Source organism: Typopeltis vanoorti, chromosome 20, assembly GCF_054136105.1.
Source record: "Typopeltis vanoorti isolate ZY-2024b chromosome 20, IOZ_Tvanoo_1.0, whole genome shotgun sequence".
NCBI lineage: Eukaryota > Metazoa > Arthropoda > Arachnida > Uropygi > Thelyphonidae > Typopeltis > Typopeltis vanoorti.
Window position 1 is genome coordinate 35,781,805 of NC_143568.1, and position 16,731 is coordinate 35,798,535.

Below are 16,731 nucleotides of genomic sequence, written 5' to 3' on the forward strand. Positions count from 1 at the left end.
TGCCTCAGTAATTTATTCACATCTGGGAGCTGGACCCAGAAGAGATGGCTCTCACTGATGAAGCCTCAATAAAGGTCGAAACCAGTCTGGGTAGTGGCCCTTGCAATAGTGAATTGCATTATACACATCTGAAAGGGTATGTGTTTTGCATTATGGGATACTAAGACAATTGATGTGATGTCATTAGCCTCTATATGCAAGTAGTCTATTCGTTAAGATACTTCACATGCAGGCATTGTTTGCTTACACTTGGATAAAGGATTAAACAAGAATATAATTTCTTGGCATTTTTAATGTATAAATTTGTACTTTAGTTACTTGTGTTGTCCATTACAATTTTTTAAACTGGTCCCACTGTTAATTAAATTGTTGCTGTTTGTGTGCTATGACAAACTGTACACACTGAAGATGCTGGATACAATACCAGTGAAATATCAGCAAATAAGTTAGATAAATATTAATGATATTCTTATTATTTTTGTGTTGAATTAATAGTATTAAATAAATTAATATGAACTGCCAACACATATGCCTTTTTTTTTTGGAATGGCTTATGGTTTGTGGAATGAGTTACCATTATTAGCAAATGTCACAATCAGCAAATGCATTCAAGGTGAAGCACAATAGGTAGTTGAGTAGCTAAAGACTCCTTTCTCAATGACTCCTTGGATTTCCTAGCATACATAGTTATATAAAAAATTATATAATTATGTATGACTAGAAAAGAAAGAAAAACTGTCATTTTATATATTAGGATCAAGAACAATGAGAATAGTAGTAGATATTTATGGAAAGTTGAATGGGTAGTTAAATGTATGTTTTGCCACCATCCAAGTGATTATTACATGTAGCATACCTCATTACCATGAATGCTCAGAGGATGTTAATACAAATGTCCTCAGACATAATCATTATTATTACGTGACACCTCCAAGGAGTCCAAAGACTCATCATGGAAGGGCACCTACTCTACAACTCTCCATCTCCACCACTTAATCCATCTACAGTGAACCCAATCATCTACACCAATGAAGATCATAGTTGTACTGATTTGAAAGTTATAAAGTCTAATACTTGCATCCATTTAACAAATGCTGGGAATATATAAATAATTTTCCTTTGTGGAAAATCTTGCATCTTAAATCTTACTCCACCACTTAATCCAACTACAGTGAACTCAATCATCTACACCAACGAAGTCTACTGTCCACCACCACCACTAGTATGTACATGACTGATAATGATTATAGTTGTACTGATTTGAAAGTTATAAAGTCTAATACTTGCATCCATTTAACAAATGCTGGGAATATATAAATAATTTTCCTTTGTGGAAAATCTTACATTAAACAAGAACACTGATCTCTGGAAATCCAAAAGTGGAGGCTAGCACCTTTGTGACATGAAATAGAAGATAGGACAGGACTGATAAGCATGTGCTGCCATTTAAGGGGCATAACATGAACTATAATGAATTGTAACAAATGAGCATATTATTTAAAACTTAATTTTGCTAAGGATTCATGAAGAAGAGTCTGTACATGTGATTTGATCACATGGCAGACTCTTTGAACCGGAACCACGGACTTCCCATCTTGCATATCTGGAAATTCCTTGTGAGAACGTGCTGTATATGATTGAGAATGTGTGAATACCATTTCATGTAGCATTTTGGCACAACCAACCTATGAGTTGGATTTCTGTGCAGGGTGATATGTTTTCAGTCATGTTAAAACTGTGTATGCTGCCTGTTTATAACATTTTTTTTTCTAGTATTAATATATAAAAAAAAATTATGTGCCAATATTGGTCTATGTATAGTGCAATACACTGATATTGTTCTAAAAAATGAGTAACTCTGTGTAAGTTGGCAGGGCAGACATGTTTATGATGTGGTTTTATACAGTTCTGAGTATCAAATAAAGACTGATTAATATAAGTAAATGATATGTTTATGTTTTTCAGGCTGATATAGTGGATGTAAATCACATATTTAAAGACCTTGCGACAATGGTTCATGAACAGGGAGATGTAATTGGTAAGCTAGATAAATTTCATTCATTGATTTTTTTTTATTTTTAAATATTTGCTTATATTTGTATAGTTTTATATATTTGCAGTCAAATTTTAATGCATTTTTAATTATCAGATATTTCAGGAGATTTTTCAAATGAAGGTGAGCTAGCCAATCTCATACAGAGGTAGCAGAGCTTTTTCTCCTGGAAACTTGGGTTTTTCACACATGCATGCAAATTGGCCATGAGAATACAGTTTACAAACAAAAATACTATTGTTGTTGATGGCATTGTATGTAATTGGAGAATTAAGTAGTGGAGACAGTGAATTGTGTGTAGTGGAGTTAAGTACAGCCTCCTCCTGGGAGGAATCATTGGAGTGTCATGTAATAATGATAAAAGTTGACAGTTACATAAATGTGATGTACATCTTGTGTGATTCTTAAATAATTGACCTACAATAGCAAACTGTCTCCACTAGAACAAACTATTCTTCTGGTCCTCGTTGGGTTTTATAGTGAAAATAAATTGTATAGATTTTGTCAGTAGTTCTGTAGCATAGTACAGTATAGCATTGTTATGCATATTTAAGTGCTTAACTTTTAAATAGTAATGACATTAATAATAGTAATAACATCCAAGCTAACCTCTTAGGCATAAATTAAAGATGCCAAGAAATTATATTCTTGGCTTCATTCTTCATGTGCAAACTTGTTTGCTTATACAGGCAACCCTCGGTTTATGGTGATTCACAATAACGCCTGTTGCCTGCTAGTGCTTTCTTACTGTAGTGTGGTTGACTGAGAAACGACGCTAGCAGGCACTCTAGTGTTTCAGTATTTATCGAACTACTACGACGCATATGTATCAAACTTAGTTTTAATGTTGAATCTACCTAATTGTTCTATTTAATTTTTTTTTACGTACATATTAAATTGATAAAGTACGTAATTACATACCATGTCTGTAATAAATTTAGTTTAATCCTTTATCCAAGTGTGAGCAAACAAAGTTTGTGCCTGAAAGTATCTTCAGGACTGGGGTAAGGGGTGTTTTGCAGGACTGGGGTGTTTTGCATTATGGGAGATACTGAGATAGGAGTGTTGGTAGCTTGCTCCACCTTTGCAAGGAGTCGTCCTGGTGTTGTACCACCTTACCTCAGTCCTGAAGATACTTTCAGGTGTAAACTTTGTTTGCTCACACTTGGATAAAGGATTAAACTAAATTTATTATATTCTAACCAAGTGAAAAATAAACTTTCAACATACCATGTCTGATAACAGAAGTGCAGAAAAATTAGCAGAACTTGGTGTTAAGAAGGCACGGAAATCAATCGCACTTGAAAAGAAGATGGAGGTGATTGGAGGAATGGAAGATGGGCAGACGTGCTAATGTCTATAGGAGTATGACCTTACCTCCATCGACTGTTACTACAATTATGAAAAATGCAGATAGAATAAAACAGTCTGTGCAACAATCTATGGCAGCACTAAATGCAAAACATGTACATTATAGCAGGGGTAAACTTCATGAAAAAATGGAAAAATTATTATCATTATTGGTGGATGACTTGAATCAGAAAAATATTCCTCTGATGCAGGCTGTTATAACTGAGAAAGCAAAAACAATTTTTGAGGATCTTAAAAAGACAGATGGAGGCGAAGAAACATTTTTAGGAAACAAAGGTTGGTTCATGAGATTTAAGTCTCGAAGTAAGTGCCACAGTGTCAAATTATGTGATGAAGCGGCAAGTGCAGATGTTGCGGCAGCGGCTGCTTTTCCCAAAGAATTTCAAGACTGTGTAGAGCAAGGAAGTTATCCTCCTGATCTCATTTTTAATGTTGATGAGACTGGGCTCTACTGGAAAAAATTGCCATCACTCACTTTCATTTCCTGTGAAGAATGTTCCGCTCCAGGTTTTAAAGCTGCAAAAGATAGACTTATGCTTTTGTTAGGTGCAAATGTCTCTGGAACTTTGAAGCTTAAACCAATTGGTGTACCATTCACAGACACCACGTGCCTTCAAGGGTCTAAAAGCCATGCTGCCAGTCTATTAGAAATGGAACAGGAAAGCTTGGGTTACACAAGATGTTTTTATAGATTGATACACAAATTATTTTTGTCCTACCATGCTTCGCTTCTGTAAAGAAAACGATTTTCCAGCCAAGGCATTGCTTCTCTTGGATAATGCCCCTAGACATCCTCAAAACCTTGCTGAAGTAAGAACACCATTGGATGTCAAGGTTGTTTACATGCCCCCAAACACAACATCGCTTTTGTAACCGATGGATCAGGGGATTATTGAACCGATGGATGCGAACTTCAAGGATGCGAACTTTATCCTTGATAATAGTCCCGACTGTGGTACAACTTAAGTTCAACGTATGGCCGATGTTCGTTGGTGTTTCTCTCTTTTTTGTCCTTTTAATAATGTCTAATTTCACTTCTAATGTAATGGCTTTCCTTTTCTTCGACACACTGCCATTGGAAGAGTCTGCCTTACATTTGGGAGCCATATTGAAGGGTAAAAAGTTGCAAAAAAACACAAACACAAAAGTGAGAGAGCGGATGTAAACAAAGCACGCGGTACCCAAAGAGTGTATGCTGGGACTCGAGCAACGCTACCTCTCCCAAACAAATGCTGCGTAATGGTGTATTCTTCCACCGTACTCACAAACAAGTTCGCCCGTGACGTTTGAATTTTACATCGCTTTGCTTCAAGTCGAAATTTATTTTTTAAATTATTTATGGGATTACATTACTGCCGTATAGTCGAAACGACACAGGTCGAGGACCCCCTGTATATGTTTTGGCAGTTGTGAATGAGCAATGCAGAGTCAGAAGTTCCCATTGGCAAGTTACTGAGAACTTCAAGGTTTTTGTATAATCTTTTGCTATTTAATCCTGGTTCAAAAGAGAATTAAAATAAGTAGTATTACTGTATAGTTAAAATAAGTATATGAGGGGGTGGGTACCCAAAAGTAATCAGAATCTGAATTTGGCATACACTCATTTTCTAGTTATAGGTGATGCCACTAGACATCGTGAGTGTACAGTTTTCCTTGCCAGTCTGGCAAGTGGCATCATTCTGTGTGTATTAGTTCGTTGTTTTGGCTGCTTTTTTTGTTAGTGCTTATCAGCAGGTTTGGTGATTTTGTGATGGCTGACCACATGGAACAGAAAGTGTGCATGAAATTTTGTTTTCTTTTAGGTAAAACTGCAGCAGAAATTATTGTTATGATTCGGCAACCCATTAAGGTGATGCTTTAGGTAAAACACAGGTCTATGAATGGTTTCACTGTTACAAAAATGGGAACATGTCAGTTGAAAACCAACCATGATCCAGCCGACCTACGATAAGCAGAAATTATGAAAACATCAAAGGTTTACCAGGCAATCAATGAAGATTGTTGAAAGACCATTGAGCAAGTTTCTGAAGAGACAAATTTGTCATGTGCAGCAAAGTTTAACAGATCTGCAATTTAGACATGTGTCCACTAAATTTGTGCCTCATTTGCTCTCAGAGGATCCAAAAAAAAAAAAAAAATCGTGTGAATGTTTGTTGCAATTTGAGGGAGCAAGTTCTTAATACCAGTACTTTCTTTTAAAGGTTGTAACTGGGGATGAGTCTTGGTGCTATGGTTATGATCCAGAAACAAGCATCAAGCTAATGGGAATATGCAAATTCACCGAGACCCAAGAAGGCACGTCAAGTTTGATCAAACGTCAATACAATGTTGATTTGCTTAAAGTTCAAAGTTTTTCCACTTGGTTATACTATAAATTAAAGATGTCAAGAAGTTTTATTCTTGATTTAATCCTTTATCCAAGTGTAAACAAACAAGTTTGCATGTGAAGTAGCTTCACAACTGGGCAACTTGAAAAAATGAGGTTAATGACTTCACATCACTTGCCTTAGTATCCCATAATGCAAAGCACATATCCTTACAGACATGTATAATGCTATGCATTATGGGAAAGGTCACTACCCACACCAGTTTCGACCTTTACTGAGGTCTCATCAGTGGGAGTCAGACCAAGAAGTGATACCAAGTTCGAAGTAATGCAGGAGTCGTATTTCCATAAACAAGTAGCCAAAAACATCACACCTTATAAATAAAATACTCTGTATTATAGATAAATGTTGAAAGTTTTTCCACTTGATTTATATGCTATTAATCAAAGAGAAGTCATTAGCCTCTAATTTACAATGTTGATTTTTTTTTATTATTATTTTTTTTTAATGTGAATGGAGTTGTACACAAAAAATTTGTTCCTCCTGAACAGACAGTGAAACAAAATTTTTATCTAATTTGAGAAGACTGCATGATAGTGTGTCATGACAACGGCCAGAAATGTGGAGTAGTTGAGATTGGTTGCTGCAATTCCCCAGCCCCCACGGCCTCGTCTGTCCAACAGTTCTTGATGTAAAACAACATGGCAGTTGTTCTCCACTCTTTCCAGGTGACTTTTTTTTTTATTCCCATGGATAAAGAAAGCCACTAAACAGCAACAACAGAACAATTCGTTGATGTGGATGAAGTGAAAGAAAAGTTGCTGGAGGCCATAAATAGTATTCTAGTCGAACACACCTCCAGAACTGTTTTCAGCAATGGAAAAAACATTGGGACAAATGCATGGACTCATATGGAGAGTACTTTGAAGAAGACAAGAATATGGTATTATGAACTTCAATAAATTTTATAATTCTGGTTATTTTGAGTACCCCTCGTAAATATAATAAAAGGCAGATTAAAATGAATAATATATAATGAACATGATATCCTCTTAAGAGGTATTTTAAGTATTTCAATCTTTAAATATTTTTGCTAGTTTTATGGAAATAAGGTTTATATGGAAGCAAGATGAAGCGTGTTTTGTCCTTCATTAGAAATTTCTCTGGTCTTATGTCAGTTGAGTAGTCTGTAGCCAATGTGGTCATTATAGCCATTTTTTCGTTATATTAGGTGGCACTTTTTAGAGTTGTTGTTATTGTTTATTTGCCATTCTATGTACTGTACTAAAGATGTCTGTAACACTTTGGTGAAAATTTTGCATTAAATAAGATTTTTACGTGAATTTTCCTCACTTTTTTATATTTATTTTGATGATACTAACTCACGGTATTCCATTATTGAAACAAATCATTAGACTTTATGCAGTATGCAGCGTCTGCTTTTAAACATTGTGCTAGATATGTCAAACTTTTAGTAAAGAAAGCTAAATGCATTAATAGAATTATATTTCTTAAACATAGTAAGATAGCTTGTTATTCCTACCTCTTGTAAAGTAAAACCCATCGGATTTACTTGAAATGATGAGAAAGACTGAAGATATCTATTAGTATGCATTGGTTTTCTGTACATAGAGATTCTAAATTTTCCAGAACAGCATGAGAGTTTTATATGGGAGTTATAAATTTTATAAGTTTTATATGGAAGGGAGTTATCATGTTCTAGTTCTGCCATCAATTTTATATTTAGAATCTCTATGTACAGAAAACCAATGCACACTAATAGATATCTTCACAGTGTTTCTCATCATTTTCCACCACAGAAACTCTGAACTATTTCCACTTTAGGACACAGAGCTCACTCTATTTTAAACTATCCAGATGAGCTTCAAAAAGAAATTAATCACCTCTCACATATTTTTGAACAAAATGGATATCATAAAAGAACAATTAAGAAATTTCTTATAGATCCTCCTAGGCACATCAATACAGAAACTTCCAATTTTAAAGGTAACATCTCAATCTCATACATCAGTTCGGGCTTCCAAAAATTGGCAAAAGTCCTTCAAAAGTACAACATCAGGATGTTATTCACCCCTCTTCTAAAAATCAGATCTTTTATAAGCTATCCTAAACCTAAGCATCATAATCTAAAATATCCTGGCGTATATAAACTATGGTGTGACTGTAATGTTCCTTATTATGGTCAAACTAATAAATCTGTTGAACCTCGCATGGAGGAGCATAAAAGAAACATCTCCTATAAAAGATCAAATGCTAGTGCCTTATCCAGCCATGTTCTCTTCTCTAACAATCCTCATGATAATTTTCAAGGTCACTCAGTTTCCTGGGATAGATCTGAAAACATTTTCCGTTGCAAGGATGAATTTGAAAGAAAGATAGTGGAATCCAGGGAGATTGCCCTTAATCCTGAACATTTGAAACAGTAATTTGAGCTATAACATCCCTGAGAGCCATACTGCTGTTATTCAATACTAGCATTCTTGAGAGTCTACTACCACACATACAATGGTACATAAATAGAACTGGAATTTTAATACGTTTTTTATTTTTAATTATCTAATACAATTAACCTATGCTTCTCAGTCCAGTCTTTTTTGTTTCTTCTTCCTACAAAGATATCTGATGAAGGCCATAATAAGCCGAAACTAGTTGTATCATTAAAGTTTTCTAACTTATTCTGGGTTTGTTTGTCATTAAATGTCTTTTTAAAATGTATCACAGTAAGTAACCGAGTCAATGCTCTTGAATACACACATATATGCACAGTCTTTCCATAAATATTGTTACAACTTCTGTACATGGAATTGCATTAACCTGTTCCATTAGTGGTGCTGTGTGTAGCCAACATTCGTGTGTTTATCAGTAGAGAGAGAGAGAGAAAGTTGTTTAGCTGTATGGGTTAACATACAGCTAAACAAACAAAAATAACTCTTTTTAGTCCTAATTTCTGACCTAATCTTTCTTTTTCTGAATTTAAAGCCTCGAAGTCCTTGAAGAATAGCAATTTAATTATTACTAAAGCTGACAAGGGAAAGGCTGTTGTTGTTGCTTGAGAATTCAGATATAAGGAATAGAATAGGAATCCATGTCTCTTAAAATAGCACTTCACAAGGATTGTTATTTTCAACATGTTGAAAACACTCTGTATCAGTAGCTTGTTTATGTATCAGACTATTAACCATTATAACAATACCAAAGGCATATTTCACCACCAAGGAACAGGTCGACCAAGCTGTGTTAGGATGCAACATCTTGTGAGGGCTTTGAAGGCACGGCTCCACTGTAATCCTGTGAGAATGTAGAAACAGATATAATGAATAGGAATCAGAGTCTCTTAAAATAGTACTTCACAAGTATGGATTGCAGCCGCCTGTTATTTTCAACATGTTAAAAACACTCAGTATCAATAGGATGTTTATGTATCAGACTATTAACCATTATAACAATACAAAAGGCATATTTTACCACCAAGGAACAGGTCGACCAAGCTGTGTTAAATGCAACATTTTGTGAGGGCTGTGAAGGCACGGCTCTACCATGATCCTGTGAGAATGCAGAAAGTGATGTTGCGAGAGATGAACATTTCACAGAAAATGTCACGTGCTAATTGTGATCACCTGGGGATTACAGCCTATCATTATTCTACTGGACACCTAACATCATAACTTATGTGTCGCAGGGTGATAATCAAAGAGAATTCTCCAGCAGTACATGAACAACAGACACACAGAGATATCCTCTTCACAGATGACAAGATTTTTGCCATTGAAGAGTCATTTAACCATCAAAAAAGATCTGGTATATACCCCAGATGGTCGCACAGCAAGTGCCATAAGACCATTATTCAGAGAGATCATCACTTCGCATCAGTGATGGTTTGTTGGGGGGGGGGGGAATGACGTATCAGGGAATATCAAAGTTGCATTTCTGCAAGAAAGGTGTGAGAACTTCCTACAGTGTATCAAAACACTGCTGAAACCTGTTGTACAGCCTCTGTGAACAACACAGAGACAGAGGACAGTGGACTTTCCAGTTGGACTCAGCCCCTGCACACACCAGACCACACAGCATTCTTTGGAGACAAATGTGACCACATATGACTGACCATCTAATTGGCCATCCTGAAGTCCCAATCTTGAATTCGTTGGACTTTAAATTGTTGTCGGAGCTTGAGAGAATAGCCTACAAGAAATGACATCCCAGCATCATGACCCTGAAGGTGAATTTAGAGTGAGCAGTCGCAACATTTTTGCTGGATGTTGCGTGCCCCACTGGTGATATGTGCCCTCACAGACTTCAGATGTGTGTGTGTGTGTGTGTGTGTGTGTGTGTGTGTGTGTGTGTGTGTGGCAGCGAAAGGGAAACATTTTGAATATTGAGTGCTGCTATATGCATGTTATACATGTGGATTTTATGTGCTGAAAGCTCTAAATGATTTACTGATAGATTAAAGGTTAATCTGCTGTTCAGGTTGTAACAATATTTATGGCTAAACTAGATATGTGTCTTGCCTCTGGTTCTGTATATACCAGAGTTGTATGTACCTTAGTGGTCTATTCACTTTTTTTTTAATATCACAGATTCAGATCTGGGATATTATTATAATAAGTTAACCTGAGAGATTGAGTGAGAAACAAAGAATATTCAAAAATATCTTAATTTACAAACAATTAGTGTAAATTTGTGGTATTGCTTTAACTGTGTGTGTAAAATGGTTGTTTCCTCAAACGCTATATATAAATTTGTATTGCAAATAAAAACTTATCTCCTAAAGAGGAAAGGACTCACAAACCTAATATAAGACTTGAAAAACATATACATCACACAAGATTTCTTGCCTCCTATCTTTAAGATCACAGGATTTCATGAGAATACACAAACTTCAAATTTATAAGACACGGATTCTTCCACTTTTAACATAGCCATAGAAATTTAATATAATCTGATCAAATCGTACTTTTTTCTTTGACAGCAACAAGATAATTTGTGCACAACTTTTCTTAAGAAAGAACATATTTCTTCTTTTTATCTTCTCTACAATATCAGTTCCTTTTCTATTTCCTTGAAATACAAAGATAATTTTAAATTTCCTTTTTTCTTGTCGAAACTTCTTGCTTATTCTTGAACATACACAAAAAAGTTTCTCTTGCAAGTTTATTGCATTTGACTAGAGTAAGTTTTGATACTTTACATATCAAAAGGCACTTCTGTCACTTCAAAAGAAACTATATATCATTTTTATCTAACTGCAACTTTAGCTTCCTTTGAAAGAAATTTATCCATTAATTTTGAGATAACTGCTTGTTTCCCTTATAATGCTCTTTTCCACTCTTTTGGCTTAAGAATTCCTTTAAACTACATTTCTCCTCTAAACTTTCAGATTTTCATAATGTCTTCTTTGTTCTGACCAATGCGATAGCTATTCTATTATTTTCTCTCACTAATTCAACTTCCTCTTTGGAAAGAGGAAGTTGAATTAGTGAGTGAAACAAGCTTTGCGCAAACTCGCTACTAGCTGATGTGGCAAGTAACATGCCGATGAGATGAAAGCAAAACAATCACTTGTTGTAAACAAGGTTGTTTAATGGGTTTAAAACATCTTCAGAAAATTTAGTATTTTCTTCTCTCAAGGTCTATTTAAATTTAACTAAATTAGAGTCCTTTTTACAGATAAATATCGCAATTAAACAGTTTGCAACAGACTGTAACTGTACAAGGATTTCTGTTGTTATTATTATGCGACACCTCCATAGAGTCCAAAGACTCATCAAGAGAGAGTGTACCAACAGCATCGAATGATTGATCCCTTCCAACTACTAACCATGCTCAAACTTGCTTAACTTTTTGCTGAGCCATTAGTAGCATAGGCTCTACCAATCGGCCAACCTTTGCTGGTGTAACATTAGTTATGTAACATATAACATTATATGTAACATTAGTAAAGAAATTTTTGATTACAAGAAATAATACATTTTTGTTATACATTTAGGAAATGTTTACATATAAAATAAAACTATAAATTATCCTTTCCTTTTTATTTATTTAAAATCAACCACTGCTAAAAAAAAAAAAAAAGTAAGATAATTTGTTTCATATTGCTTAATAGCAAATATTTTAATATATATCTGACATTAACCCCTCTTCTAGACTCAAATCAACCAGTAGAACAAGCAGGATTCCATAAACACAATTGATCATATTCATGCAGTAGAATAATAGAAAACTCGAAGAATCAATTGCCTCTCTGTTTTGCATTTATTGATTATGAAAAAGCATTTGATTCCATCAAAACTAATGCAATAATCAAAACACTCCAGAATCAAGGAGTTCCTGAAGAATATATGGACCTTCTCCAGGAAATATACCGCACTGCATCAGCAAGAATCCAACTTCACACAAGTAGCAATAAAATATCAATTGAAAAAGGTGTCTGACAAGGAGACTATCACCCAAAATCTTTACAGCAGTCCTTCAAGAAATATTTAATAATATAAACTGGACAAACCGTGGTATAAAAATTAATAACAGAAACTTAACACAGCTAATATCATAATTTTTGCAAACACTCCAGAAGACCTTAATATAATGATAGACCTATATCATGAAAGCAGAAAAGTCAGTCTAAAAATAAACACAGAAAAAACTAAAATCATGTTTAATCATTTTGTAACACCAAAAAACAAAATAATAGAAAACAATTTCTTGGAAAGGGTCTCTTCATATACATAATTAGGTCATCTCATGAACTAAACTGCAGACTCCAAAAGGAAATAAATAGGAGAGTTCAACTTGTCTGGAGTGCATTCAGAAAATTGAAAAGCATTTTTCAAAACAGTGATGTCCCATTCTGTTTAAAAAGGATGACATTTAACCAATGTATACTTTCAGTCATCTCATGTGGTTGTGAAACATGGTTGCTAACAAAAGCAACCTGGCAAATAAACTAGCAACAACTCCAAGAAAAATGGGGAGGTTGATGCTAGGCAGCACATTGAAAGATAAGAAGAGAAACATCTGGATAAGAAGCCCGACTCACATCACTGACATCATTTTTCAACATAAGCAACTAAACTTCACTGACATCCATCCAGAAGAGAAGATGAACGATGGACCACCATACTAACGAACTGGATTCCAAAAGAAGGGAAACAAGGCCGAAGACATCCTAAAAGAAGATGAAGTGATGAATTGTCAAATTTTGTTGGAGAAAATTGGTCAACCATTGGCAAGAACAGAGAAAGGTGGAAAGAACTGTAGGAGGCCTTTGTCCAGCAGTGAACAGAAAATGGCTGAGAAGAAGATATATATATATTAAGTTAGAAAATTATTGACCATTTTTAGTCATCTTACATTAGTTATTAAGGTGATGCTTTTCGGAATTGTCTGTTATTATTTTCTCGCTATTCTATGATCGTGTATTGAAGATGTCTATGACACTTAGGTGAAAAATTTAACATTAATAAATTTATGTGAGTTTTCCTCCATTTATATATATATATTTTTTGATTTGGCTGCGCTACATGTGTTTTCCATTTAGCCATTATGATTGGTATATGTTGCAAACTCTTTAGTACACCTCAGTAGCCAACACTCAAGGATCTGTTTCACCAATGAAAAGGAAAACAATAACTATCTGCCTTCCTTGACACTGAGATCACATAACTGCCCAGTCAGACTTATTATTTTCATTCTACAGACAACCAATCCCCCATTTGAAGATACATCCATCATCTGTCACATCATATCCCTGCCAGCAATTATAGTGTCATTTAGCAAATCAAGCTAGAACCATTTGCACAGACTTCACTATTTTCTCCATTGAACTCAACATCTCAGATCCATCTTCCCATCCCCAAACCTAATCCCCCCCCCCCCAAAAAAAAAAGCACAAAAAAAAAATCCTTAGCCATTTCCTACATCTAGGGCACCTCAGAAAAAATCTCATATTTTATAAAAGTATGAGATACATCAAAGACAACTATAATATATATAGAATGACAAAATTGGCTCCTGTAGTATCCTAAAAAAAAAGTAGAAAAAGAAATAAGTCTGAAGCAACCACTACCATCACCCCTTCATAGACAATCAAGGAAACAGACACGTAAACAGAGGTGAGATGGAAAAATAAAATCATTTTATGAGAACCTTTACTCATCTGAACAGGTAGTCACAGCACCGGTACCAGATGAAAATTTGGAAATATCTTCTATCCTACCTGAAGAAGTAAAAATGGCTATGAAAAATGAAAAATGACCAACCAGGAATTGATAGTATAAAATCTGATGAATTAAAAATGCGTGGACAAGTACTCTTTCAAACTCAAGCAGAAAGATTTACTCTATATATATACAATTAAGGAAAGCACCTACTGAATGGAAAACATCAAAGACCATAATTCTGCCATAAAGATAATAAGGAAGACATAAGTAATTACAGACCCGTCTGTCTATTATCTCACACACACAAAATATTTGCCAGAGTCATCCTAAACAGAATATAAACCTCCAACGAAAATAGCTGAAAAGAACAGGCCGGTTTCAAAAAAGGCTTTTCAACAATAGATCGCATTCAAACTATTACTCAACTAACAGAAAGATGCAGAGAATACCAGATTCCACTTTGTCTTCTCTTTATAGATTTTAAAAAGGCATTTGATACTGAACATAATGCAGTATTCCAAACTTGAATAGAACAAGGAGTAGAAATAGCATATATCCAGCTCATAAAAGTATTTACAAAGAAGGCACAACAAATATCACTCTTTCAATCACCCAATTAAAAATCAGTTTAAGTAGAGGAGCACGTCAGGGCGATGTCTTATCACCTAATCTCTTCACATCTACTCTGTACAGCATCATTCTAAAAACTGATGTGTTTTTCGAATGATGCGAAATAATAGGATGTTAAATATCCTATTATTCGCCTATGAACTATTAGAATTAGTGCTAAATGACATAAGCCGAAACTGCCAAAAAATTGGATTGGAAACACATCTGGACAAACAAGATGGATGAAAAACAAACACTGTAAAGATTACACAAGCACTCTAGAATCCCACACCATCGAAAAAGTTGCAGATTACATCTACCTCGGATGGTCCATAAAAATGAATAATGAAATATCAAATAGCAAGGAGAAAAAGAGCTGCTTAGATAGCCTTCAACCAAAACATAGATATAGAAATAAGAGCCCACCTTTTCAATAGTCACATCCTACCAGCATTAACTTATGGCAGTGAAACATGGAACACTACTTTAAAAGAACAACAAAGCTTAATAACAACTCAACGTGCACTAGAAAGAAAAATTTGCAGTATAAATAAAATAGACCATGTAAGACACACAGAAATCAGGAAGAAGTCTGGACTTGAAGATTAATAAAAGCAATCTACAACAGCAAAAGTATGACCTGCAGTCATGGAGAAATCCTGACTGAAATCACAGGTCCATCAAGTTAATAAGATACCGACCTTCAAGCCATATTAAAAATTAGCTAGCCTTATCTGGTCATCAAAAGATCTTCGACTTTATCATCATGGAGTCTACAGCATCCCTTGTTCCTGCAAACTTCTGTATTTCGGATAACCAGGAAGACCTCCAAATATCCAAATGGAGGAACAAAGAAACCATCTCCATTACCTGCACTATCTATTCTGAAGTAGTAGACCATGCCATGGACATGAATCACTTGATCAAGCAGAACCAAACCCCTTTTGTACAGGAGCAGATGTAAATTGGAGTGATTTCTAGAATATGCCACAACATTACAATATTCATAAGCCTGAACAAGTTCAACTGCCTCACTTTACCTAAAATTTGGGAGACTTATCTTGAGACCTTTAATTATTAATGCTAGACCTCCATGGAGTCAAAAGACTCATTGCAGAAGGTACACGCTGTTACATACAAAGCCCATCAAATCATGCTTGAAACTCATTCAGTGTATCTGCATTCACCAAAATGTCAGGCAATGCATTTCATTCACCAGGCCACCTTCCATGAAAAGAATCTACTCCTTATGCCTTTGCTCACAACCTCCTTATAAAGCTTCCGGGAATTTCCAGATTTTGCGTTCATTTCCCGTATTCATGCATTTAACACCTCTCTTATTCAGACTTTTGACCTTTGGAATCCATTCACACATTGATACTGTTAAGTATTTCTGTAATTTCTTAAACATCATTTATTTCCTACTGCTCATTCCATACTATAGCTACAAGCTGTCTCCTAAGCTTGTCATAATTACCAGCCTTGTAATTCCACATACACTATCTAGCAATAATTTTCCAGACACCCTTGTTATTTGAAGTTATGGAACCTTCCAGGTTTGTTAATAACATAAAAACCGGTGTACAGATAGTAGGAAACAGTATTTCATCATAGCAGTTGAATATAGGTGGTAAGGCAACACAATGTGAACTCAGTGATTTCGAGAGAGGTGTCGTCATGGCCTGTCACATTGGTGGAATGTCCATATGTGCCATTGTAGCTTAGGTGGAAAATCCAAAATCACGGCTGGCGATGTGATCAACAAATGGGAATGTTCTGGCATCACTAGTGCAGGAAAACACCTAGGGTGATGCAGGGTGTGCACTGAGACAGTAGCACTCAGAAATCCATGGCTGTGATTGGTTATTGTGTCAACCAATCCAATTGAATGTTGTCATTTGTCACAAGTTGCTGTTTTTGATTTCTGAGTTTCATCTGTTTTGTGTGCGTGAAGTGTTAACTGATGTGTTTAGGATAACAATATAGACAAGTTTTTAATATATAATTTTCTATAAATAATTTATAACTGTTTTGCCATATTTACAATGGCAAACTGTGTTGATGATCTACTGAATGTTCTGTTTTCTGTCAAAGCTTTCTTGGATTGTATGATTATAGTCAAAGGATGTTGGAAATTGTGTATAAATAAAATAGATAAAATGAGTTATTTCTGCCTTTCTTTGGTTCAGTC

General features: G+C 35.1%; 1 protein-coding gene across 2 annotated transcripts in view; it reads left to right on the top strand.

The window, feature by feature from the left end:
* The window catches only part of LOC150095364 (syntaxin-7-like), a 275,749-nt gene that overhangs the window by 161,635 nt on the left and 97,383 nt on the right, over positions 1 to 16,731 (top strand). For both annotated transcript variants that reach the window (XR_016550052.1, XM_090410144.1), the window contains exon 9: positions 1,966 to 2,038. Coding sequence is in view for 1 of the 2 variants with exons in the window: in XM_090410144.1 (XP_090266270.1) it covers positions 1,966 to 2,038 (73 nt within the window). In the remaining variant the exon portion in view is untranslated. The remainder of the gene's footprint in view (positions 1 to 1,965; positions 2,039 to 16,731) is intronic.